Genomic DNA, 25,076 nt, shown 5'->3' with positions numbered 1-25,076 from the left:
AGCAAAATATATGAAACAATGACAAGACACAGGACATTTGGAAAAGAGAGTAATCCCTGGAAGATGAAAAAACAAATCAGATAAGGCTAACCATGGGCTTCTTTGGTGGCTCAGTGGTAAAGAATCTGCCTGCCAATGCAGAAGACATGGGTTCAATCCCTGGGTTGGGAAGGTCCACTGGAGAAGGAAATGGCAACTCACTCCAGTATTCTAGCCTGGGAAATCCCACGGACAGAGGCGTCTGGAGGGCTACAGTCTATCGGGTGGCAAAGAGTCGGACACGACTTAGCGACTGAACAACAACAACAACAAAGGCCAACCACTGCCCCAAATGACTACCTTGAGAAGAGTTCTCGAGTAAAACCCAGAGAGGCAAAACCCAGGCAGAAGCTGATGGACTCTGAGTTAAGGATGAGGAGCTGAGAGGTTGGGGACAATAGGTGGCAGAGTCCTAAGGAAAGAGTATACCAGAGAGGGAAGAGCAGCACAGAGAAAACCTCAGCAATCTGCAGTCTAGCGCCAATCTACAAACACATGAGGAAACCTCATTAATGAAGCTGGAGAAACAACTGACTCAGAGAGCTAGAGAAAACACTGCCCAGGACTCGTGTAGAGCCAGGAAAAGGGCCTGTCTCTCTCTCCCCACAGTGAGGCTGAAGAACCTCATAAAAGGGCACTAGAGGGGGAATCTAAAGGGTCTTGGCTATGAAGTGGGAAATAATTAAACCTAAACCGAGTACTGTCCTAGTCACATCCAACGAATGCTAATAGCAAGATGTAAAAGAATCAAATCGTTTCCAAGTAAGTAAACTAAATCCTAAAACAAAGCTCAGGAAAATTTATAGGAGTATAAAAATATCCATCAGCCAAACAAGGTAAATTCACAATATACGGTTAAAAATTACCAGGCAAGCAAAAAGGCAGGAAAAAAACCTCAACTAAAACCAACCCCAAATATCTTAAAATAAGAAAACTTTAAAATTAGATACACATCTTAAAATTAGAAACAAAAACATTAAGAGTCATTATAACCATATTCCTTCAAAAAGTTATGTAGAAATATAGAATATTAAAAAGATACAAATCAGACTTCTAGAGACAAAAATGTTATCTGAGATGAAAAATACATTCATCTGGAATTAATGGAAGATTATACATTACAGAAGATTCATGAATTTGAAGACTGCAGTAGGAAATACCCAAATGAATACACTATTCATTATAGAAGGATAAATTAAGCATAAGTGAGCTATGGGTCAACTTTAAGAGCCCTAATATAGGTATAAATGGAGTCCATAAAGGAAGAAAGGTGAGGAAAAGAAAAACATTTGAAGAAATGTCTTGAATGTAATTAAAACCACAAACCCACAGATGCAACATGTACAACAAATCCCAAACACATTTTAATAAAAAATAAAACCCAAAATGATAACTGCTGGCAACCTAAGATTGTTATATCCTGTAAAAATATCTCTCAAAAATAAAAGGGAAATGCATTTTTAGACAAACACGCAGAAAAAGATGAATGAATTAATCATGAACAAATCTGCACTTTAAGAAAATTTAAAGAACAAATTTAAAGAAAAAAATAACACCAGGTGAAAATATGGAAGTGTTAATCGTTCCATCATGTCCAACTCTTTGCAACCCCATGGACGGCAGCCAATGGACGGACAGGCTTCTCTGCTCATGGGATTCTCCAGGCAAGAATACTGGAGTGGGTTGTTGTGCCCTCCTCCAGGGGATCTTCCCAACCCAGGGATTGAACCTCCAGGGGATCTTCCCAACCCAGGGATTGCTAGCAGATTCTTTACCATCTGAGCATATACAAAGGAATTAAGAATACTGGAAATAGCACAAAGTTTGGGAGAAGAGAAACAGAAGTACAATATTATAAGGCTCTCATATGACACGAGAATTATTTAATATAATGAAGGTAAATAGTGATAAACTAAAGATGCATATTAAAAGCTTTAAAGCAACCACTGAAGTACAGAAACAAAGAATTATAGTCAATAAGCCAATAAAGGAGATAAAATGAAATCATAAAAAAAGACACAATCCAAAAGACGGCAAAAGGTGAGGGGAGGATAGGGAAACAGGAACAAATGGGACAAACAGAAAATAAACAGCAAGATGACAGACTTAACCTTAACCACATCTATAATCACATTAAACGGTCTAAGCCATAAAAGGTAGAGATTATCACACTGGATATAAAAACCAGACCCAACAAACAGTATGCCCCATCTACAAGAAGCACACTTTAAATATAAAGGTACAAAGAGGTTCAATATAAAAGGATAAGGAAAGACAAATTATGCTAACACTAGTTAAAAGAAAACAAGAGTGGTATATTAATATCAAACCAAGTAGACCTCAATACAAAGAATATTACCAAGGCAGTTTATAAGAATAAAGGGGTAAATTCACTGGGGTCTCCTGCACTGCAGGCAGATTCCTTACCAGCTGAGCCACCAGGGAAGCCCCTAAGAGCACTTAACAATCCCCAAAGTTCTTCTGCCTTGTAACAGAGCTTCGAAACACATGAAGCAAAAAAGGACTAAAATTACAAGGAGAACTCCACAATTATTGTCATGGATTTCAACATCCCTCTTAGAATATTTAATAGAAAAAGCAGACAGAAAATCAGTAAAGAGGAGTAAGATTTGAACACCACTATCAACTGGCTTAACCTAACTGACATTTATTGAACATTTCATCCAACAAGAGCAGAAAACTCATTCTTTTGATATGCACATAGAACATTTATCAAGACAGAACATATTCTGGGCAATAAAACAAGTCTTAATATATTTCAAAAAAATTCATACAAAATGTGTTCTCTGATTACAAGTGAATTAAAATTTAGTAACAGAAAGATACCTGGAAAATTCCCAAATATTGGCAATTATATAACATCTTTATAAACAACCCATGGAGCAAAAAAGAAATCAGAAAGGAAAAGAGAAAATTTTGAAGGGAAAAAGCCCAGTGAATCAAAATTTGTGGAATGGCATGATATTATAGCAGTAGTTAGAAAGCAAATTATATCTTTAAATGCCTATAATAGAAAAGAAGAAAGGTCTAAGAAAAATTACCTCAGTTTCTACCTTAAGAAACTAGACAGGGATTTCCCTGGTGGTCCAGTGGTTGAGAATTCACCTTGCAGTGCAGGGGACACAGGTTTGATCCCTGGTCAGGGAACTAAGATCCCACATGCTGCGGAGCAACTAGGCCCTCGAGCCACAATTAGAAAGGCAACCTGCTGCAACTACAGAGCCTACAAGCCGCAGCTAGACAAGCCATAGCTAAGACCCAGACCCAAGGCAGCTGAATAAATAGTTTTTTTAAAAAAGAAACTACACAAAGAACAAAACAAACCTAAAGAAAGTAGAAAAAATTATTAAAGAACAGAGTGGAAATCAAAATAATAGAAAAAGAATTGGGAAAAAAAATCAATGAAAACAAAGGCTAGTTCTTTGAAAAGGTCGATAAAATTGATAAAATATCTAGCCAAACTGGGCTTCCTTGTGGCTCAGAGGGTAAAGAATCTGTCTGCAATACAGGAAACCTGGGTTCGATCCCTGAGGCAGGAAGATTCCCTGGAGTAGGGAATGGCTACCTACTCCAGTATTCTTGCCTGGAGAATTCCATGGACAGAGAAGCTGGTGGGCTACAGTTCATAGGGTTGCACTCCAGAAGAAACAGATGGAATGAACAATTCAATGTCTATTAGAGAATTTGAATTTGTAGTTAAGAACTTTCCTTCTAAGAAAACTCCAGGCTGAAATGGCTTCATTGATAATTCTACCAAGCATTTAAGATAGAAATAATAGCAATCTTACACAAAATCCCCTAGAAACTAAAGAAAAGATAGTATTTCTTAACTCATTTTATGAGGCCAGCATTACCCAGATACCAAAACCAGAGAAAGATATTACAGATAATATCTGTAAGATAAAACTACAAACCTACAACCTTCAGAACATAGATTCAAATATGTTCAACAAAATTTTAGTAATTTGAATACAATATACAAAACTGTCAATACATCATGATCTATAGATTTTTGTATCAAAAATGCAAGATTGGTTAAATATTCAAACATCAATCAATATAATTCACCATATTAACACATTAATGAAAAACTTGTATCTCAATATGCAAAGAAAATACATTTAACAAAATCCAAAATCCATTCCTGATTTAAAAAAACAAACGGTGGGAATGCAAACTAGTACAGCCACTATGGAGAACAGTGTGGAGATTCCTTAAAAAACTGGAAATAGAACTGCCTTATGATCCAGCAATCCCACTGCTGGGCATACACACTGAGGAAACCAGAAGGGAAAGAGACACGTGTACCCCAATGTTCATCGCAGCACTGTTTATAATAGCCAGGACATGGAAGCAACCTAGATGCCCATCAGCAGATGAATGGATAAGAAAGCTGTGGTACATATACACAATGGAGTATTACTCAGCCATTAAAAAGAATACATCTGAATCAGTTCTAATGAGATGGATGAAACTGGAACCTATTATACAGAGTGAAGTAAGCCAGAAAGAAAAACACCAATACAGTATACTAACGCATATATATGGAATTTAGAAAGATGGTAACAATAACCCTGTGTACGAGACTGCAAAAGAGACACCGATGTATAGATCAGTCTTATGGACTCTGTGGGAGAGGGAGAGGGTGGGGAGATTTGGGAGAATAGCACTGAAACATGTATAATATCATGTATGAAACGAGTCGCCAGTCCAGGTTCAATGCACGGTACTGGATGCTTGGGGCTGGTGCACTGGGACGACCCAGAGGGAGGGTAGGGGAGGGAGGAGGGTTCAGGATGGGGAACACGGGTATACCTGTGGCGGATTCATTTCGATATTTGGCAAAACTAATACAATATTGTAAAGTTTAAAAATAAAATAAAATTTAAAACCTGTTTTAAAAAACAAACAAACAAACAACAACAAAAACCCTCAATAAAATAGGAATACAATGGAATTTCATCAGCTGGATAAAAGATATTCATGGAAAACCTACAACCAGCATTATACTTAGTGGTCAAAGACCAAATGCTCTCCACCTAAGACCAGGAACAAGACCAGGATGTCCACTTGTACCATTTCTCTTCACCCGCGTACTCAAGAGTCTAGCCAGAGCAATATGGCAAGAAAAAGATATAGAAGGCGTCCAGATTATAAAAAGAAGCAAAACTGTCCTAATCTACAGAGAAGATAATCATCTTTTATAGACTCTAGTACAAAAAAGTTACTAGAACTAAAGAGTGAGTTTACTATGGTCACAGAAGATCAATATTCAAAAGTAAACAATATTCCTATATACTAGCAACAACAATCAGAAATCTAAATTTTAAAAACAATATCATTTAAAAAAGCAAAACCTAAAATGACCTAAATGTTTATGAACAGGTGACTGGATAAACAATTTGTGGTATACCATACAACGGAATACTACTTAACAACAGTAAGTATGAACTACTGATGCAAGTTATAACATGGATCAAGTACAAAATTATTAAGCTCAGTGAAAGAAGAGAAATACCATTCCTTCCCCAAATATGATACATTTGTATCAAATTCTAGGCAATACAAACTAATGTCTTGTGTCAGAAAACAGATTGGTGGTTTGTCCAGGCATGGAGTGTGGGAGTTCGAAGAAGAAGGAGGAAAAAAAAGCTTACAAGGAAATTTGCATGTGAATGATTTGTTCACTACCCTGATTGTGATGAGGTTTCATAAGTGCATACATACATCAAAACTTACCAAACTATACACCAAAACTGGCCTCTTATCCAAACACAGCCCAATTAAGACTACTCTTCCAGGAAACTGCTACTTAATCATTTCAATTACACACAAGTAAAAAAAAGTCATGCTTTTCTTGTCCTATTAAATTATAAATTATCTTTCACTAAACTACATAGATTCTTGCATCCCCCTCTTAAAATGGTTCATGTTCTCATGAAACCAGAAGTTTTTCTACCATCAGACTAAAAAACAACTACCATCTCCAACTGATCACCACTTGAAAATCTCACAGATCAAATTTATTATCCAATAATGTTAATACAGAACTCAAATAAGAATCCTTAACCATGAATCCTCTAAGATCACAATTTTTATTAACTAAGAAATAATGCTTCCAGCCGAGAGCCCATGCTCCACAATGAGTGACGGCAATGAGAAGACCATGCACAACTAGACACTAACCCCTCATCACAACTAGAGATGGCCTACGTGCAGCAACAAAGACCCAGTGCGTCCATAAGAATAAATAAAATTTTTTTAAAAAAGAATGATTCCAGCACCTCTAGATATGTAAACAAACCCATCTTAAATACAAACCCTAATATTTTTTTGCAGAAAAAAAGTTTCATTTTTAAAATTTACAACTTTATGAGCTTCTGACTTCATCTTATACCAACCTTCACTTAACATCAAAATCAATAGGCAGTAAGTCTCTCCAAAGTTTTTAAATCTTATTAAAATAGTCACCCTCGGAAGCAAGTATCTATTTATATCAAACTCTGGAATATTAATTTCATATGAATTTCCACATGTGACTTTGCCACCTAATTTGTTAAAAAATTCTCTCTCTATATAAAACTCCAATGATAGGCAGGTTCCTAACAAAGAGAAATTTTAGGGTCTCTATCATTTTGTACAGTGAAATGGTGGATTCCTACAGGGGTTGGAGGTAATAAAACTAAAGTAATATATAGAGAGAAATTTTTAAATACAACAATATTGCAAAGTTTATAACAAAACCCATGCCACTCTCAGAATGGATAATGTGTGGCACATACATACAATGGAATACTACTCAAAAATTTAAAAAAAAAAAAATGAACTCTGACACGTTCAACAAAGTGGTACATATCTCAAAGGCATTACGCTGAATGAAAAAACCCAAACCCCAGAGTTTACATACTATCTGATTTCATTTACATATTATTCTCAAAATAGCAAAATTACAGTGATGGAAAACAAATCAGAGGTTGCCAGAAGTTAGGGACGGGGAAAGGGTAAGACTCTAAAGGGGCAGCATGAAAGTTTCTTCATGGTGATACAAAAGTTCTGCATCCTGATTGTGGTGGTAGTTACACAAATCTGTATGTGATAAAAACATCACACAGAATATATACCAGAAAAAGAGTACATATAAAAACCGACGTCTGTAGTCAGTTACAGAATTGTATCAATGTCATTTTCCTAGTTTGATACTCTTAAGTGAGATGTTATCATAGAGGGAAGCTGGATGAAGAGTACCCAGGAACTCACAGTACAATTTTTTTAACTTCTTATAAAATAAAAATTTTTCACAGTAAGTTTAATAAACATAAACAAAAAGGCAAAACACAATGTAGAGACAGAAAAAAACCTATAATCAATAAACTCAGTGCTATTAACAAATGTATCCATAAAACAAGGACAGGAATTATTTAATTAAGAGAATAAAAAAGAGTTCTTAGCTATTTTTGAAAGTTAGAAGAAGGCCGAAAGAAAAAACTGGTAATAAAAGAAATAAAAAATGAAAGTGAAAGGATGAGAATAGAGGAAGGCACTCAATATTCAAATAATATATGTTCCACACACAACAGACAAAAGAGGGGGGTTATCAAAGAAATAATACATGAAAAATTTCCAAAAATAAATATTATCAGCACTGCTGCTAGAAAATTATTGCAACAAATACACAAAACTAAAATATCTACAAAGTGAATGGTACTCACGTATGTATGAACCCCTTATGTAGTACACACATGGGATATACAACCTTACATGATATCACTGGAATTATCTTTAAATACTTCCAGCAACACCATATCCTGGTGCATCTTATTAATGTTTGCTGAATTTAGCTGAAATTTCAGGATATATAACATCTAAGCATTTCCCATGTCAACTGTTTTTTCCTTGTCAAATACTTCCATGTGTATGTATTTGTATCTGTAGAGATACAGATACAAAGCTTTACAGTTTATGAGATGTTTTAAACATCTTTTAAAAATGCACCATTTTTCTTAAAAACAAGATAAGCATCTTTGTAAATTTCATATTAGATGTTCCCATCCATTTTTTAATTAGTTTGTCCATATTAAAGAAGCAATATTATTTTGAGGGAAAAAAAGGTGTTTCTATTACTATGTTCTATATTATGTTTTAGATTTATTAACTAAACCATTTAAATGATCTTATATTAATATATTTTAAGCAATCAATTTGCATATGATTTTTACAAGCATTTTTAATGTTAGGTGAAGAGTTTGCAAAGCCAAATTCAACCCATTATCTCATTTTATAAATAAAGTTTTATTAGAACACAACCATGTGCATTAATTTACATATTGCTTATGGCTGCTCTCATTCCATAATGGCAAAACTGAGTGATTTTGACAGTCTCTGTAGCCTACATGGCCAAAAACATTCACTATCCAGCCTTTTGCAGAAAACTCTTTGCTGATCCTCACATTAAGTGTCAGCAACTGTGATGACATAAGAAATGCAATTAAACTTTTAAACCTATTTTCAACAAGTTTAATGCAAATTTCTCTCCCTTCTTTTCCCTTTTTTTTCCGTTTGCCTTTTCTATAAGCTTTTTGTTCTTCTTAATTTATGGTCAGTTTCCCAAGAAACAAAAACTAATCACTGAAAAGGCAGTTCTCAACTGAAGAAGGCGTTATGCTCTAAAAGGCTATCTGTTAGTATGTTGTTTGATGCATACTGTCCATAAATATTTTAAACCATACTTAAGTCCCAGATTCTCCCCTCCTCCCCTGCCGCCAAAAGACAAGAAATACAGCTCAAGAATAGTTTTAATACTAGTCTTTCTCTTCTTAAAATCTCACTGTCAGACACGTCAGCAACTCTAGTGAGACAGAAGCAGCAGCAATAGCAAGGGAGCCTTATATACTGTTGTATGACCACTCTAAGAGTATGTTTTCTTTGAAGTGAAATGAAGACCTAGATCCTAAGAATTCTGACAGAAAAGGAACTCTTTTTTTTTCCATATGAAAAGATATTTATTGATATTTCAAGCCAATTTTATAGCTTGAAAAGTTCCAGATACTCATTTCCCCTACCCCCCAGCTTTTTCTAGATTCTATAGATCCCTCTGTCCAGAATGTATTAACTGATTTTTTTTAAAGCACTGTCACTGGAAAAGGAACTCTCACTGGTCAAACATTTAACACTTTACTATCAAGGTGACTGTCAGCTTTCCTAACTGACAAAAATTATTTTCATGCAGACAGTGACAGAGGTTTCTTTTGACTTTAAAATAAAGGTTTCTTTTGACAGAGGTTTCTCAGATTTTGAACTTTTTTTAATAAAGGAAGATGTTGCTAGGAAAGAACCTCTCCAAAATGATGAGTCTCTGAAAAGAAGTTATCTAATTGTTATATTGCTAATTTTTTTACTTCTAAAAAATAATCATGGTTTTAATTCATCAATAAAGCATTAGGTACTTGCAACATACAATAATTATACCCCATAATAACTAAAATTATTCTTACTCTCTCCTCTAGCAATGCTTTTAAGTTTTATCATGCAGTCATTCTACCAAATATTCACTGAATATCTGTTATATGCTACTTATTATTCTAGCCATGGTGGATATAAATCAAAGTCTCTGCCCTTAAAATTTAAACATTTAAGTGTACAAAAACACAGAACATATATAATAAATATATTAAATATCATATGCTGGTAAATGCTATGAGGAAAAATAAAGCAGAGTTAACAGGACAGAGTCGTCATTTTCAGGTGAGAGGTTCTAGTTCACACAGTGGCCAAAGCAGGACTCTCAGAGGAGAAGATGTCTGAGCAAAGACGAAGTAAAACATAAAACTATGAGACTGAGGGAAGGGTAGATGAAAAAGATCCTGTGCCAAAAGCACTCCTTGGCTTTTTAAAGGCATTCAAGAAGGCTAGGACAGTTGGAGCACAGATAGCAAGAAGGACAGTGTTAAAAGATGAGCTCAGAGATAAGACTAGGACCAGATTATGAAAGACCTTCAAAGAATGTTCAAAGCTTTTTTGTTTTTGATCTGAGTGAAATAGGTACCAATAAAATTTGAATTACATGATCTAACTTTTGTTAGATGAAGCAGACAGTGAAAGAAAGAAGGTAACAGTAGGGTCAGTGGCCATTCTGGAGGCTACCACAAACAATCTAGGCGACAGCCAAAGTGACTTGGACCAGGGCTGAGCAGTGTACATGGCAAACACTGGACTAGACTATGTATTCTAAAGAACAAGACTTTGGAATTTGATAGATTAAAAGTAAGAGGTGAGACAGAGGAATCAAGGATAACTCTGATTTTGGCCTGAAAAACTGAAACATTTCAGATTTTGAGTTATCATTCTCCCACATTAGAATAACAGTGGGAGGATTAGGTGTGAAAAGTATAAATGCTTTTTACACACATTAACACTGAAATGTTTATTAGACATCCAAGTGGATGTCTAATACATCCAAATATGGAGTTAGATACACAAGTCTAAAGTACAGGGAAAAGTCCAGGTTAGAGATAAAAATTGGGGAATTAAAAACCATTATATACTTTGTATTCTAAAGCCCTACCATAGAAAATTATAAAATATTTCTGAAAAATTGATAATCACTATGATCACAGATCACACACAGATCATGATCACAGACTTGTCATGCAAACAGGCTTGCATAACTCTATGAAGCTATAAGCCATGCCATGCAGGGCCACCCAAGAGGGACAGGTCATACTGAAGGGTTCTGACAAAATACGGTCCACTGGAGGAGGGAATGGCAAACCACTTCAGTATTCTTGCCGTGAGAACCCCATCAACAGTATGAAAAAGCAAAAGACATGACACCAGAAGATGAGCCCCCCAGGTTGGAAGGTATCCAATATGCTACTGGGGAAGAGCAGAGGGCAATTACTAACAGCTCCAGAAAGATTGAAGAGGCTGGGCCAAAGTGGAAACGACACTCGGCTGTGGATATGTCTGCTGGTGAAAGTCTGGCCTTGGAGTAAAAATGAAGTAGGGCAAAGGCTAACAAGAGTTTTGTCAAGAGAACATGCTGGTCATAGCAAACATTCTTTTCCAACAACACAAGAGATGACTCTACACATGGACATCACCAGATGATCAATACTGAAATCAGATTGATTATATTCTTTGCAGCTGAAGATGGAGAAGCCCAATACAGTCAACAAAAACAAGACCTGGAGCTGACTGGTTCAGATCATGAGTTCCTTTTTGAAAAATTCAGGCTTAAATTGGAAAAAGTAGCAAAAACCACTAGGCTATTGAGGTATGACCTAAATCAAATCCCTATGATTATACAGTGGAGGTGAAGAAACAATAGATTCAAGGGATTAGATCTGGTAGACAGAGTGCCTGAAAAACTATGGAAGGAGGTTCCCAATATTGTACAGGAGGCAGTGACCAAAACCATCCCAAAGATAAAGAAATGCAACAAGGCAAAGTGGTTGTTTGAGGTGCCTTTGCAAATAGATGAGAAAAGAAGAGAAGCAAAATGTAAAGGAGAAAGGAAAAGATATACTCAACTGAATGCAGAATTCTAGAGAATAGCAAGGAGAGATAAGAAGGCCTTCTTAAATGAACAATGCAAAGAAATAGAAGAAAACAATAGAAAGGAAAAGACTAGAGATCTCTTCAAGAAAACTGGAGATATCAAGGGGACATTTCATGCAAGAATGGGCACGGTAAAGGACAGAAACAGCAAGGACCAAGCAGAAGAGATAAAGAAGAGATGGCAAGAATACACAGAACTGTACAAAAAAAGGTCTTAATGACCCACACAACCATGATGGTGTGGTCACTCACCTAGAGCCAGACATCCTGGAGTGTGAAGTCAAAGCTAGTTGAGGTGATGGAATTCCAACTAAGCTATTTAAAATCCTAAAAGATGATGCTGTTAAAGTGCTGCATTCAATATGCCAGCAAATTTGGAAAACTCAGCAGTGGCCACAGAAATGGAAATGGTCAGTTTTCATTCCAATCCCAAAGAAGGGTTATGCCAAAAAATGTTCAAACTATCATACAACTGTGCTCATTTCACATGCAAGTAAGGATATGCTCAAAATCCTTCAAGGCAGGCTTCAGTAGTATGTTAACCAAGAACTTCTAGATGTACAAGCTGAATTCAGAAAATGCACAGGTACCAGAGATCAAATTACCAACATTCGTTAGACTGTAGAGAAAGCAAGGGAATTCCAGAAAAAAAAAAGTCTGCTTTATTGACTATGCTAAAGCCTTTGACTGTTGTGGATCACAACAAACTGGAAAATTCTTCAAGAGATGGGAATACCAGACCACCTTACCCATCTCCTGAGAAGCCTGTATGCAAGTCAAGAAGCAACAGTTAAAATTGGATATGGAACTGAACTGGTTCAAAATTGGGAAAGGAGTACAACAAGGCTGTGTATTGTCACCCAATTTATTTAACTTCTATGCAGAGTACATCATTTGAAATGCCGGGCTGGATGAACCACAAGCTGGAGTCAAGACTGCAGGGAGAAATATCAACAACCTCAGATACGCAGATGATACCACTCTAATGACTGAAAATGAAGAGGAACTAAAGAGCCTCTTGATGAGGGTAAAAGAGGAGAGTGAAAAGCTGGCTTGAAACTCAACATTCAAAATACTAACATCATAGCATCTGGTCCCATCACTTCATGGCAAATAAAAGGGGACACAGGTCAGATCTCTGATTGTGGAACTAAGATCCTGCATGTCTTTCAGTTGCAGAAAAGAGGAGGGGAAGAGTTCCTTTTTTAAGACCTTGGGAGCATCTTTTTCTACTAAAAAGTAAAACCAATAGAAAAAATATATGAAGTACAAATACAATACTTAGTTTTAGAAATATTTATCATATGACCATGAATATTTTAACAAAGCTTACTTTCACAAACCAAGATTCTAGAGAGAAATCAAAGCAATCCCACACTCACTCATTTTCAAATGGCCTTTTTTGGGGGGGATGGGGGCTGTACAGCATGTGAGATCTTAGTTCCTTGACCAGGGATCAAACTCGCACCCCCTGCACTAGAAGCATGGAGTCTTAACCACTGGATCACCAGGGAAGTCCCCCAAATGGCCTTTTGAAAACACAAACTAACTTGTTCCATTAAATTCCCTCCTCCTATGCTTCATACTAAAATTTTAAGTATTAAAAGAATTAAAATTTAAAATCTGAACTACACTGCAATTAGATTGATAAAATTAAAGACTAAAACCAAATGCTCAATGAAGGGCAAACCATTAACCCTCTGGTTGAGAACCATTGTCTTTATTCTATATTCTAGGACCAAATAACAACAACAATGCTAACATTTGAGCATTTAGAATATGTCAGGCACAACAGTGAGCACTTTACACATATTTTCATTTAATCCACAAAACCATCCTCTTTTCACAGTTGAGAAAATGACGGTTTAGAGGCTAAATAACTTACCTAAAGTCATGTAGCTAAGCAAGTGGCAGGTCTGAGATGTGACCTAAGAAGCACAACTTTAGGGTTCATGCTTTTAACCTTAACCAAGTCTGACTCAAACGTGAGTATAGTTTCTTTTCCAAATGACAGTTCTTCACATATTTGAAGACAACTTCACATATTGAAGACACAACTCTTATTGTGAGATTCCTTAACATCTATCACAGTTGCCCCCAAGACCTCTGAATTTTCAGTTTCCTAAGCTGATAAGGCATCCAATTTACTCACATCCTTCCTTCTGAATTTACACAGAACTAAAGACAATAATTTGGTGTAATGAAGTGGCTCTAACCTTCTTTCCCATTCATTACGATGGTTTCTAAGGGGGGTGGTGGTAGGGGAAAAGATGGGATGATGGCAGCCATACTGTACTTTTGTTTTATATCAAGTTTATTGCCAACAACTACCCCTCAAGTCTTTTCCAAATGTGATGCTATAAAGTCCTGCTAACAATATATATTTGCTTTTCAGTTCTTACTTAGATTCTTCAAAAGTTCATTTTAATTTAGTTCAACAAATCAGATTTGGAAATCACTTTGGATCATTAGCTTTTTATTTACTATCCTTTCTTCACTGTTACCTATAAATTTAAGAATTTTCCTTCTCCATAAGCAATAAGACAAACCAATGAACACAGCCACCTTCTAAGATCAATAACCTCTGAACATTGACCTTCAAAATGAAAACTGTGTTGATTAACACAATCCACTAATGGTTAACTCATTTTTCTTCACCCAAGGGGAGATATATATATAAAGACTTCACCAAAAACTAAGTTATAATGAAGTTGAAGTACAAATACATTTTGCTACTAAACTACCAACTGCATCAGAGAAAAATTAAAGTTGTTTTGACAATCTATTTTTAGCAAACCCATTCTGGATAATTTTTAACCTGTTCTTTCCTTCAAGTTTCCTTCATAAACTATCTTCTGTTTTTTACTCTAAAATCTACTATCTTTTTCAAAATCAGGCCTAGGATCTCCCATCTTTTAGTACTTCTTGTATTCTCCTGAAACTCTTTAAAGACTACAAATAATATCAATAATTTTAAGATTTTACAGTCAGGTTCTTTTTTAACTATAAGATGTTCCAAAAGACAATTCATTGAACCAGATGCATTACCTATCTCTATATTAATGGTGGTTTCATTCTTTACTAGAAATGTCTTTGCTATTATTATTGATGATGGTGGTAGTTTGCTCTTCCTTTCTGCCAAAGAAGCTCCTAAATAAGAGTTGATGGATTTTTTTTTCTTGTCTCATTCCCATTCACTATTATTACACTTTCATTGATAACCTTTTGCAAGTGTAACATAAGAAACTCTTTTGGCTGGCCATAGCATTTTTAAAAAGTCTCAGCTCATCTGAGCTCTCGTTTCCTTGATGTTTAAAAAATATTTTCTATACTTTATTATGGCAATCTTATTTGCTCTGTTTTAAAAAATGTGCATATCTTTAAAGAATTCATTGTATAATCACATTAAGGATCTTTTTCCTTCTGAAAAGTATCAAAATTGTATTTTTACTGAACTCCTTAAGATATTCTTCTTTTTTAGAGAAATTTACGCTGTGAAATCAAACTGATCTTTTATCAAGAACCAGAAAAACTCAAATTCAATAAATTACAAAACATGTATACAGAAAACACTATGTAATTCTTAAGAATTATGCTATAGAAGACTACCCCGTGACACAGGGAATGTTCCTGATTAAGTTTGCTTTTCATTAAAAAAAAAAAAGGGGAGGGGGGTTATATAACAGTACATGTAGTAATATCCCTAAATCATTTTTAAGTGTATACATGTGAATTTACATTTTTATATATACACAGGAAAAAAAGGTTATATACAAAAATATTTAAAGTTTTTCTTTTGATAACATTTGTATTTTATTCTATGTGCTTTTCTTTATCTATCAAATTTATGTAATAAATATGTATTACTCTTATAATAACACAGGCATTATCTTTTTAAAAATCAGCCAAACTAGAGAAAAAAATATTCTATAAAGTGTATGACAAAAAACTCTAACATGAGACTTCTGCCTTTATAACTTTATACTTAAGCAAGCTTAGAAAAACATTTCTGGACACCAAACCAGAGAGGAAAAAAAAAAAAAAGGCCGAAACAAGGTACCTCCAGTTAGCCTAACTAAACAAACAAGTTGTAACAATCGTTCACACTTTTAGAAATTAAATGGGGAAAGTCACAAGAAGGTCCTCACATTTCAAGTAAAAGAATGTTACAAACTACTTAATAACATTTAAAATAATTTTAAAATGTTGTATATCCCCCCAAATCCCTACAAAATGAAGACTCAGTAGGATAGGGATAATGAAGACAAAAGGAAAAATACCATTAATCAAATTATTTTAAATTGTGCCAAAATTTCCTAATAAAGTAAGCAATGTCACCTGTAAAGACTTAAAATCTTATAGGAAGAATAATTGTCTTTATTTAGGAATGTTTTTCTCATTGAAAATCAAATTGCATTATTCTGAAAACTTATCTGATTTACTCTTTCAATGGCAGTATCTAGATCATCTACTCAGAGTCCGTGTTCTAAAAGACTAGAGAAAAAAGTCATCTTCACCAGTTAAAACTTTATCATTCAAATACATTCAGTTCTGTAAAATATATATAAAATGGATCAACTAATCCTTAATTCACCCAAAAGTAAAACTACATTCATCTTCTTCTTTAGGAAATTATTTCAATTATTTCATTTATCTTGAATTTCATTTTCAAATATATAAAAAATATTATTTTAAAATTAGCTTTTCCTTAAATAAAATTTTGTATGACATTCATAAGAAACAAGATCAAACATAATGCATTCTCAAGTTAAATGATGATTCTACTAAGACTTTAAATGAAATAGGAAACAAAGCCTCAAATCCATGAAAATAATAAAAACACACACTATTTTAAATAACGTGCCATTAAACTGACAATCAAGACATATGATCTTTAACATTCAAAAACATAAATGATCATAATGAAACAAAAGCCAAACATATCTCTCTCCACCTCTCTCATATTTATAAGTCTATAGAATTATAACCCAGCATATTATCATGTAATAAATGAATACACACCTTACTTTAGTATATGCCAAGGCAGACACACAAAAACAAGAAAAAAATTTTGAAATCAGAGTATAAAGGGACTCTGCTTTTTCAAACAATGCAGCACTGAAAGCCAGGTCAGCATCCTTGGGCATTACTAGGAAACTTTAGCACATCTGATATTTCCATCATCTTCAGAATTCCTCTGAACAATGAAAAAATTTCCCAGTCCCCTACCTCACCTATCTACAGACTTCCTTTAGCTTTCCTCCCTCTACTGTGTAATAATGCTATTGCAGTTATTTTGGCCTTAAATATTCAGAGATACAACCCCCGCTTTGTATTAATTCAGTTCATTTTCTCACAGACACTGACTCAGCCGTGGGTTGTGCAGCACTGACGTTTCTAACCAAACAGCATCGTGTGAGCTGTGATCATCCCATTTCTCCATCTCTGTGCAGTGATTGGATATTGTAATTGATAGACAGGATGAAGAAAACTCAGGAGATGAGGGTTAGTGATATGTAGATATGTTGCCAAATACCATCTGTAAAGCTAATTCTAGCTCTGCCAGCTTGCCAGGTTTTAAAAAACTAGGATGCAGCTAACTTTCTTTTTTCCTTTCAATATTTTATTGTGTACCTTTTCTGGGCAATAAAGCTTCTCTTTGAAACCAGAGAGAAAATATTATCTGTACTTAAAGGACTCACTAAAAGAACTACTCTTTAAAGCAACCCAACTTTTCCATTTCTAAACTGCTGCTAGGACTAAAGAGCAACTTAAAAAGGAAACTGGAAAGCTCAGTCTTCATGCAGAAGAAAGGAGCATGCGTACTTCTATGTGGGAATGAACCCTTGCGGCAAAGTCTGATATTGAATGTATGATGCATTTATCTTTAGTAACCTGAGCAGACTGCAGATCTGAGTTTTAAATAGCTGTATTCGACCCAATTCAAATATGCAAGAGCTTTTAGCATGTTGTCACTCTAGGGCATTTTAACATTAGTTATATAGAAAAGGTGCTCTTTCTTTTTCCTTTTTAAATAGCAAAAACTCTTCTAATTTATAATTTAAAGAAAGGTGTCACAATTCAGGCCAAATAAACTTCAACTGAAATAATCTTTAACTTCTCAGCAAGCTACCAAACTCCTCAATATAAGTAATAACTATACAACTACTAGTCAGAAAGAAAAGTTGAGTAATTTTTCAACTAATTTATTTGTATGCACCTGCAGAGGAATCATAGGGACCCTGAATTTCATCCATGTCCAGATCAGCTTCCCTGTCTTGTCTTTTATATCAGTGTTATACCTATGAAATCTACATTCAAAGAAACTTCACAAAAGAAAAGTATTATTTAGTTAGTTAGTTCAGTCGCTCAGTCGTGTCCGACTCTTTGCGACCCCATGAATCGCAGCACACCAGGCCTCCCTGTCCATCACCAACTCCTGGAGTTCACTCAGACTCACGTCCATCGAGTCAGTGATGCCATCCAGCCATCTCATCCTCTGTCGTCCCCTTCTCCTCCTGCCCCCAATCTCTCCCAGCATAAGAGTCTTTTCCAATGAGTCAACTCTTTGTATGAGGTGGCCAAAGTACAGGAGTATTATTAGGTATTATTAATTGTATTAGGTAAAAGAGAAATCATAATTCGATATTCACCAAACCCTCAAACCTCCAACATAAGCATATGAATATAGTAATTACTATTGCTACTTCTATAATTCAAGAAATGTATTTTTATCCTTGCCAGTTAGGAAAAGAAGAGGAAAAAAAAAAAAATCAAAGGAAAAGGATTTCAGAAAGCAGGCTATTCCAATATGTGAAAAGATAACTTTTTAGAAAAACTGCAAAAACTGAATCAATAAATATGCTTATTTCTTTATTGTTAAAGTCTAAGTGTTTTTAGTTCCAAAATTCACATACTGATACGATATTTGTAGGTGAGGTAATTAGCTCATGAGGGAAGAGCACTCATGAATGGGACTAATACCTTTACAAAAGAGATCCCAGAAAGATCCCTAGTCCCTTCTACACCATGTGAGAACACAGGGGAAAAAAAAAGTCTGTCTGAAGCAGCAGGCAAGCCCTTACCAGACACCAAATGTGCCAGCGTTTTGATTTTGGACGTCCTAGCCTCCAGAACTATGTGAAACAAATTTCTGCTGTTTATAATATAGTCACCCAGTTTATGGTATTCTGTTACAGCAGCCCTAACACACTGAGCCATTTAGTTTTTGTAGATTTAAATCCCCAATTCTGTTTGAGGTGGCAATGTGAGCACTTATATTTCTCAGTCTCCATGATCTAGAGATGACCATATGACATAGTTCTAGCCAATAATTTATAAGCTAGAAATTTTTGAGAAATTTAATTTCCTGATATAAATGAAACCTCTTTCCCATTATCCCTGTCTCCATTCCTCCTTGTCTGGAGGCTGGACATGATGGCTGGAACTGTATAGTAAGCCATTTTGTGATCATGAGGAAACAACAAGAGAAAAATCAAAGATCTTTGACCTTAATATCCTTAAGGATACTAGGTCACTAAGTCTACATCAGGTGATGCCTCCCTGTGGACTTTTGTGTACAAAAAAAATAACACCCTAACTTAAGCCAGTGTTTACTCTGGCTTTTACTCAAATATCCCTAAATAAAATACACAAGATTCAAAAAAAAAGGATGCAAAAATATGTAGGACAGATGAAACAAAATTAGCCATGAAATGATAACTTGAAGCTGGGGAATGAGTACATAGGGGTTCATTATAACTGTTTTCTCTTATATGTATTTTAAATGCACCAAAATAAGTTACTGAAAATTTTTAAAAATAAAAAGAATAAGCAGCTTGTTCATAAATTCCAGCTTTGTAATCTACAAGTTGGGTAGTCTTAGATAAGTTTGTTAACCTCATTTTTTCTATCTGTTAATTGGAGACAATAATACTATTCATAGAGTTCAACCTTCAGATTTAGTCAAGGTAATTTCCAGAAGGTCCTTGGCAGGAATGCCCTCTATGTATCCAATTATCCAAGGATTAGTTCAAGTCTCATTTTTACCTGCTCAGGTTGGTACTGATTTCTTCTCTGAACTCTTATTTTACTACAACTTATTACCACAATTGATTGCCCTCTTGTCCTCTAATTGTTCCATAACTGGATATTAAAGTCTTCCATGATGGTACTGTGATAAACTGCTGAATCTTTCCAGAACTGAGCACAGGTTCTCAACAATACTTGTACTATTAGTTTTTAATACTGCTTAATGAATTTACAATTAATTTTTAAAAACTACCACTTTAAAAAAGTCAAACTGAATTATTTTTTAAAGCATCCTAAGTTATATGTTTATAAGTACATAGGAACAAAAGCTCCCAAAAAGTAAACTGTTTTCCCATGGGCAGATTTTCCATGAATGAAGTTAAAATAAGATCAAGGATTTCCTCATCTTTCCATTAAAAAAAAAAATCAATAAATTTGTATTCACGTAAGCAACCAATATTATTGCAATCATATTTAAGAGCACTAGAAAGGTACTGATGTTATAGAAATCAGGAAGAGCTATATCTGTTACTGAAGTTAAATAACAGTAATTTTAAAACTACTGTTTTTAATAAATCTTTCCCACTGTTTTCACATTTGTTTTTTATAAAGCTAACAATAGCTTATTTTTACCTTGTCACCACTTAATATACAATACAGTCTTGTACATCAGAAAAATATTAAGAACTAGCAAGGATAAGTTGAAAATCACCTGAAAAACTGTATATAATATATCAGCTATAAATACAGCCCCACATTTAATGAGATAAAACAAGTATCTCTTTACCTCAAAGACAAAATAAATATCCATGTAAACAGGCTGCAGAAAGAAAACTAGAGCACCAACTGAAGGACACACACACACAAAAAACAAACCAAAAAACACTCACACCATTGGTGTGAACTTTATAATTAAAATCAGCTAAACATCTTCAACATCTTCATTTTAGACCTCACGACATTAGAAGCCCACAATAAAAAATACATCTTGTCAGGAGACTTGAATAGTACTCATCACTCATATTTTCTAGCCATGTATATGGTTTAAAAGTAGCTGAATCATTTCTTTAAAATTACAAAAAGGATTTCAATATCACTGCATGTTTTATTCTTTAAGAAAGGTGGTATTAGTTACCCTAATCAGGAGAATTTTACATTCAAGTAAGTTAAATGCTCAATAATATCCCTCAAGTAAATATTCATAAAGCACAACTCTCTATGAAAACAATGTTTACATACCTGCATTATGTGAGGTTTATGATCCATTAACACCTTAAAATATCAGATCATAAAGTGTTCTAAATGAACTGTTTCTCATTAAGTCACACAGCACAAAAAGAAAGCTTTAAAAATAATATATAAAAGGGCTGAAACTTTTGAACTGAGTTTCACTTAATGCATCAAACTTTAATTGAACCAGGTGAGTTGCAGCAGATATACTGATTTTACCACTAGGATCAGGATGATAACCCAAACACACACAGTTAAATATGTACAGAGGCAAAGACTGACAAAAGCCCATAAATTATCATATACAATATACTTAGAGCATAAAATAAATTCCTATTAGAGAGTTTTAAATACAAAGAATTAATCTGTCTTGCCAGAGTTCCCAATTAAATTAACTATAGCATTGATTCATGGGGTCAACTAAGGATATTTTAACATTATTTAGAAACAGAAACAAAAATTCATAAAAATACAAATGAGAATTAAATAAACACAAATAAGAAAATTAAAAGGAAGATGTTTCCCTAAAAGCTATTTAAAGAGAAATGCAAATATTCATAGTATTTTGTAAATTGGTCCCCATCCTCTGGGGACCTTTTTGTCCTATTTTGTAAATTGGACCCCATCCTCTGACAGGCTTTGCCACAACCAAACGCAGCTTGGTTCTTCATAAAAATCAATTTTAGCAGAGTTCTGATATGTGAAATACATATTTTCTACCTACCTTGAATGTTTATAAAGTTTACGAGGTCTACTATGCAATTTCCGATCCCAGTTCTCTGGATCACTGGAGTTACTGTCATAGGGATGAGGCCGTCCTGCCATCCCACTGCAAGCTTCCTCACACTACTGCTCTGAAAGCACACATGTAGACCCACAACCTACATAAGAGAGTAGTGTTGGCCTTTAAATCTATTCCATGCAGAATCAATAGTCACAGAATTGCATATATTTTCTGATATTATTGTGATTTTTTTAAGTGATTAACAGGATTATTAAACATCAGACACACAAAATGTCACAAATCAGATTCAAATAAACCTTACATCTCTTTAGGTACTTTTCATTTGATTATCTGATTAAATGTGTTATTCCTGTACAACATTTTAACAATATGCCATTTGTATTTAGCAAATATACTTAACTGCAATTTTAGTACCTTATGCTTCATGTTTCCAAACATTAATATAGAACCAAAAAGACAAAAACAGTTCCACAAAAGAATAATTCTTTTAGACAAAATTTCATTTGGAATACACTTCTTAATTACTTAAAGTTTACGATGCTTAACAAAACACCTAGTAAGCTGACAATGTTGTTATTTCTTAAACCAAGTTAAAGACCATGAATAAAAATTTAATATTTGTTCAAAACTAAAAGTATGTAAACATCCTAATGTTTCCTTACAGTGCAATTATCAAAAAACATTTTATCAATGATTCATGTATTTTATGCCTTTTCATATGTAAGGCTTATGACTGTTAGTGCTACTACAGTCATCTGAAATTATAAGAAAACTCATTTAACAATAGCTTTACAAAATACCTGAACTAAGTATATTCACTATCCAATTTAATCTTCACAATCAACTTACAACGGTGGCATTATACTCCCCAAAACAGAAGAGAAAAGAGTTTAATAACTTTGCCAAAGGTCACAATGCTGGTAAACGGCAAGATTCTAAAGAACAATGAGAATGTATAACTATACAGAATAAAGTCTTGATACTGAAAGATGGAAAAACGCTCAGACTGGAGTATTTTGTTTAAAAATAGTAGGTCAGATTTGACTCAAAGACTGCACAAATACCAAAAGAAAAAACAAATAAGGTTAAATAATTTGAAAAAAAGTCATATAAACTGGATTAGAATCCAGGTTTCCAGACACCCATTCCTGTATGCTTTGTATATACTTTTCTAAGTTGGATTTGACAGAGGAAGTGAGGAGGGAGTTATCCATAAAAGACAAAGGGATGAGAGGTAGTGGGATGGATGCCCACATTCTCCATCAAACAAAGGCAAAGGGAATCCAGAATTGGGGAAATACCGTACCTCACTGAATTGTATAGGTTATTCCAGTACAATTTCACCAAAATTGCCAAAGATAAACTCATGAAAAGTGTTAAGTCTATCGCTGCTGCTGCTACTGCTGCTGCGTCACTTCAGTTGTGTCCGACTCTGTGTGACCCCAGAGACGGCAGCCCACCAGGCTCCCCCGTCCCTGGGATTCTCCAGGCGAGAACACTGGAGTGGGTTGCCATTTCCTTCTCCAGTGCATGAAAATGAAAAGTCTATCTCAGAGCTAAATTAACTATTTTGCTATGTTTTAATTTTCTTCTGCATAGTTACCTAGTACTTTCTTTCTAAAACAATTGAAAAAACCTAATAATACATGAACATATTAATATAATAAATATGTAAATAAAAAGCTCAAACAGTGAAATAAAAATAGTAAAGGGGGAAGGAAGAAAATTATACAACAGCTAATTCAAATTCCTCAGCAAATGACACACAATTTGCTTAATACTTCTGGAAAAGAAAATGTTTCCTGAAAGATTGCTGAATGATTAAAAATCAGTCATATATTATATGAATATAAAAACCACAAAATTGTTATGAAAACAAAAAAGACTCATTTGATTTTTTAATCAGAAAAATTAAAATGTATTCATTAAATAAACTTTTTTAAACTTCAATTTGGTATTACAGTTAGGTATCTGTACTGAAAAGATGAAGCAAAAGAGAAATGTAAAAAAGAACAAATCAGATAAAAGAGAAATTCAGATAGGAAACAATGGCCACAGATCAAAAGAGACCCAAAAGGTAGAAAAGAATAGTAGGGAAAACTGATACAGGGGGGAAAGAAAGATGTAGAGGCTTAGCACGATCTGTAGAATGAGATTTAGAGTTTTTTCTCCTTACTGGATGGATAGGTTTTCCCGGAAGCTACCTCAGCTATTAGCATTTCCTTCAAGGGGCACATTAGCTTCTAACCCTTAACTATCTAAGACACACCCTTCTGGAAACCCACAGAAGGCCACTGAGTAAAGTAATAATAAGCCTGGATGTCTCTGGGGGGCCAGTGGTTAAGACTCCATGCTCCCAGTGCAGGGGAAAACTAAGATCCTACATCCCACATGGCAGAGCAAACAAACAAACAAAAAGAATAATCCTAAGCGGCTAGTCGAGGCTATGGTTTTTCCTGTGGTCATGTATGGATGTGAGAGTTGGACTGTAAAGAAGGCTGAGTGCCAAAGAATTGATGCTTTTGAACTGTGGTGTTGGAGAAGACTCTTGAGAGTCCCTTGGACTGCAAGGAGATCCAACCAGTCCATTCTGAAGGAGATCAGCCCTGGGATTTCTTTGGAAGGAATGATGCTGAAGCTGAAACTCCAGTACTTTGGTCACCTCATGCGAAGAGTTGACTCACTGGAAAAGACCCTGATGCTGGGAGGGACTGGGGGCAGGAGGAGAAGGGGACGACAGAGGATGAGATGGCTGGATGGCATCACCGACTCGATGGACGTGAGTCCGAGTGAACTCCGGGAGTTGGTGATGGACAAGGAGGCCTGGTGTGCTGCGAATCATGGGGTCGCAAAGAGGAGGACACGACTGAGCGACTGAACTGAAGCCATGGGAGACACTGATTAAAAAATACAACCCCAAGGAATGAATAAGGTAAATTTTGACTCATATTTTCCACTATTTTATAGTGGGTAGCACGTATCTAGTAGCAAGAAAATATCAGTATGTATTCCTAATCAAGCCTACTGAAATTAACAACATGTATATTGCAGCCAGCCACAAGAAAGTAAAGAATGTTCAGATGAAGACTACTGAAAAAGTCAATTGAAAAATCATATTTACATTTCATTTGTTAATAAAACTTGAGTATTAGCATGTGAAGGATTTCACCCCCACTTCTCATTCCCAATAGTAAGGGTACAAACATATAAATGAAGATGGAAAAAAATATACTTGTGTTTGCCTACACATGTTAGCATATTTTTAAATACTACAGATTTAACTAGAAATAGATAAAAAAGCAAATGACATATTAATATTTTCAAATGCTAATCTTTCATATTTTAACCAATCTCTGTGCCATACTCAGTGAAGTTATATTTATCTTATTTCATTTATTCATTCATGCACTTACTGAACACCTAATATGCTAAGAAATTTACAGATGCTAAAGCA

The 25,076-nt window shown here is 34.8% G+C and overlaps 1 protein-coding gene across 6 annotated transcripts in view; it reads right to left on the bottom strand.

The window, feature by feature from the left end:
• The window catches only part of BTBD10 (BTB (POZ) domain containing 10), a 76,246-nt gene that overhangs the window by 29,167 nt on the left and 22,003 nt on the right, over positions 1 to 25,076 (bottom strand). For 2 of the 6 annotated variants that reach the window (XM_010830598.1, XM_010830597.1), the window contains exon 2: positions 21,602 to 21,758. The exons of 3 other annotated variants lie outside the window; for them this stretch is intronic. In XM_010830598.1, the coding sequence (XP_010828900.1) occupies positions 21,602 to 21,702 (101 nt within the window). In that variant the 5' untranslated portion in view covers positions 21,703 to 21,758. Of the gene's footprint in view, positions 1 to 16,638; positions 17,998 to 21,601; positions 21,759 to 25,076 lie in introns of those variants that run through there. One more of the 6 variants, XM_010830602.1, reaches the window with a different exon arrangement.

Source organism: Bison bison, unplaced genomic scaffold (genome assembly GCF_000754665.1).
Source record: "Bison bison bison isolate TAMUID 2011002044 unplaced genomic scaffold, Bison_UMD1.0 scf7180017864518, whole genome shotgun sequence".
Classification (NCBI taxonomy): Eukaryota; Metazoa; Chordata; class Mammalia; order Artiodactyla; family Bovidae; genus Bison; species Bison bison.
This window is presented reverse-complemented; position numbering and strand designations above follow the sequence as displayed.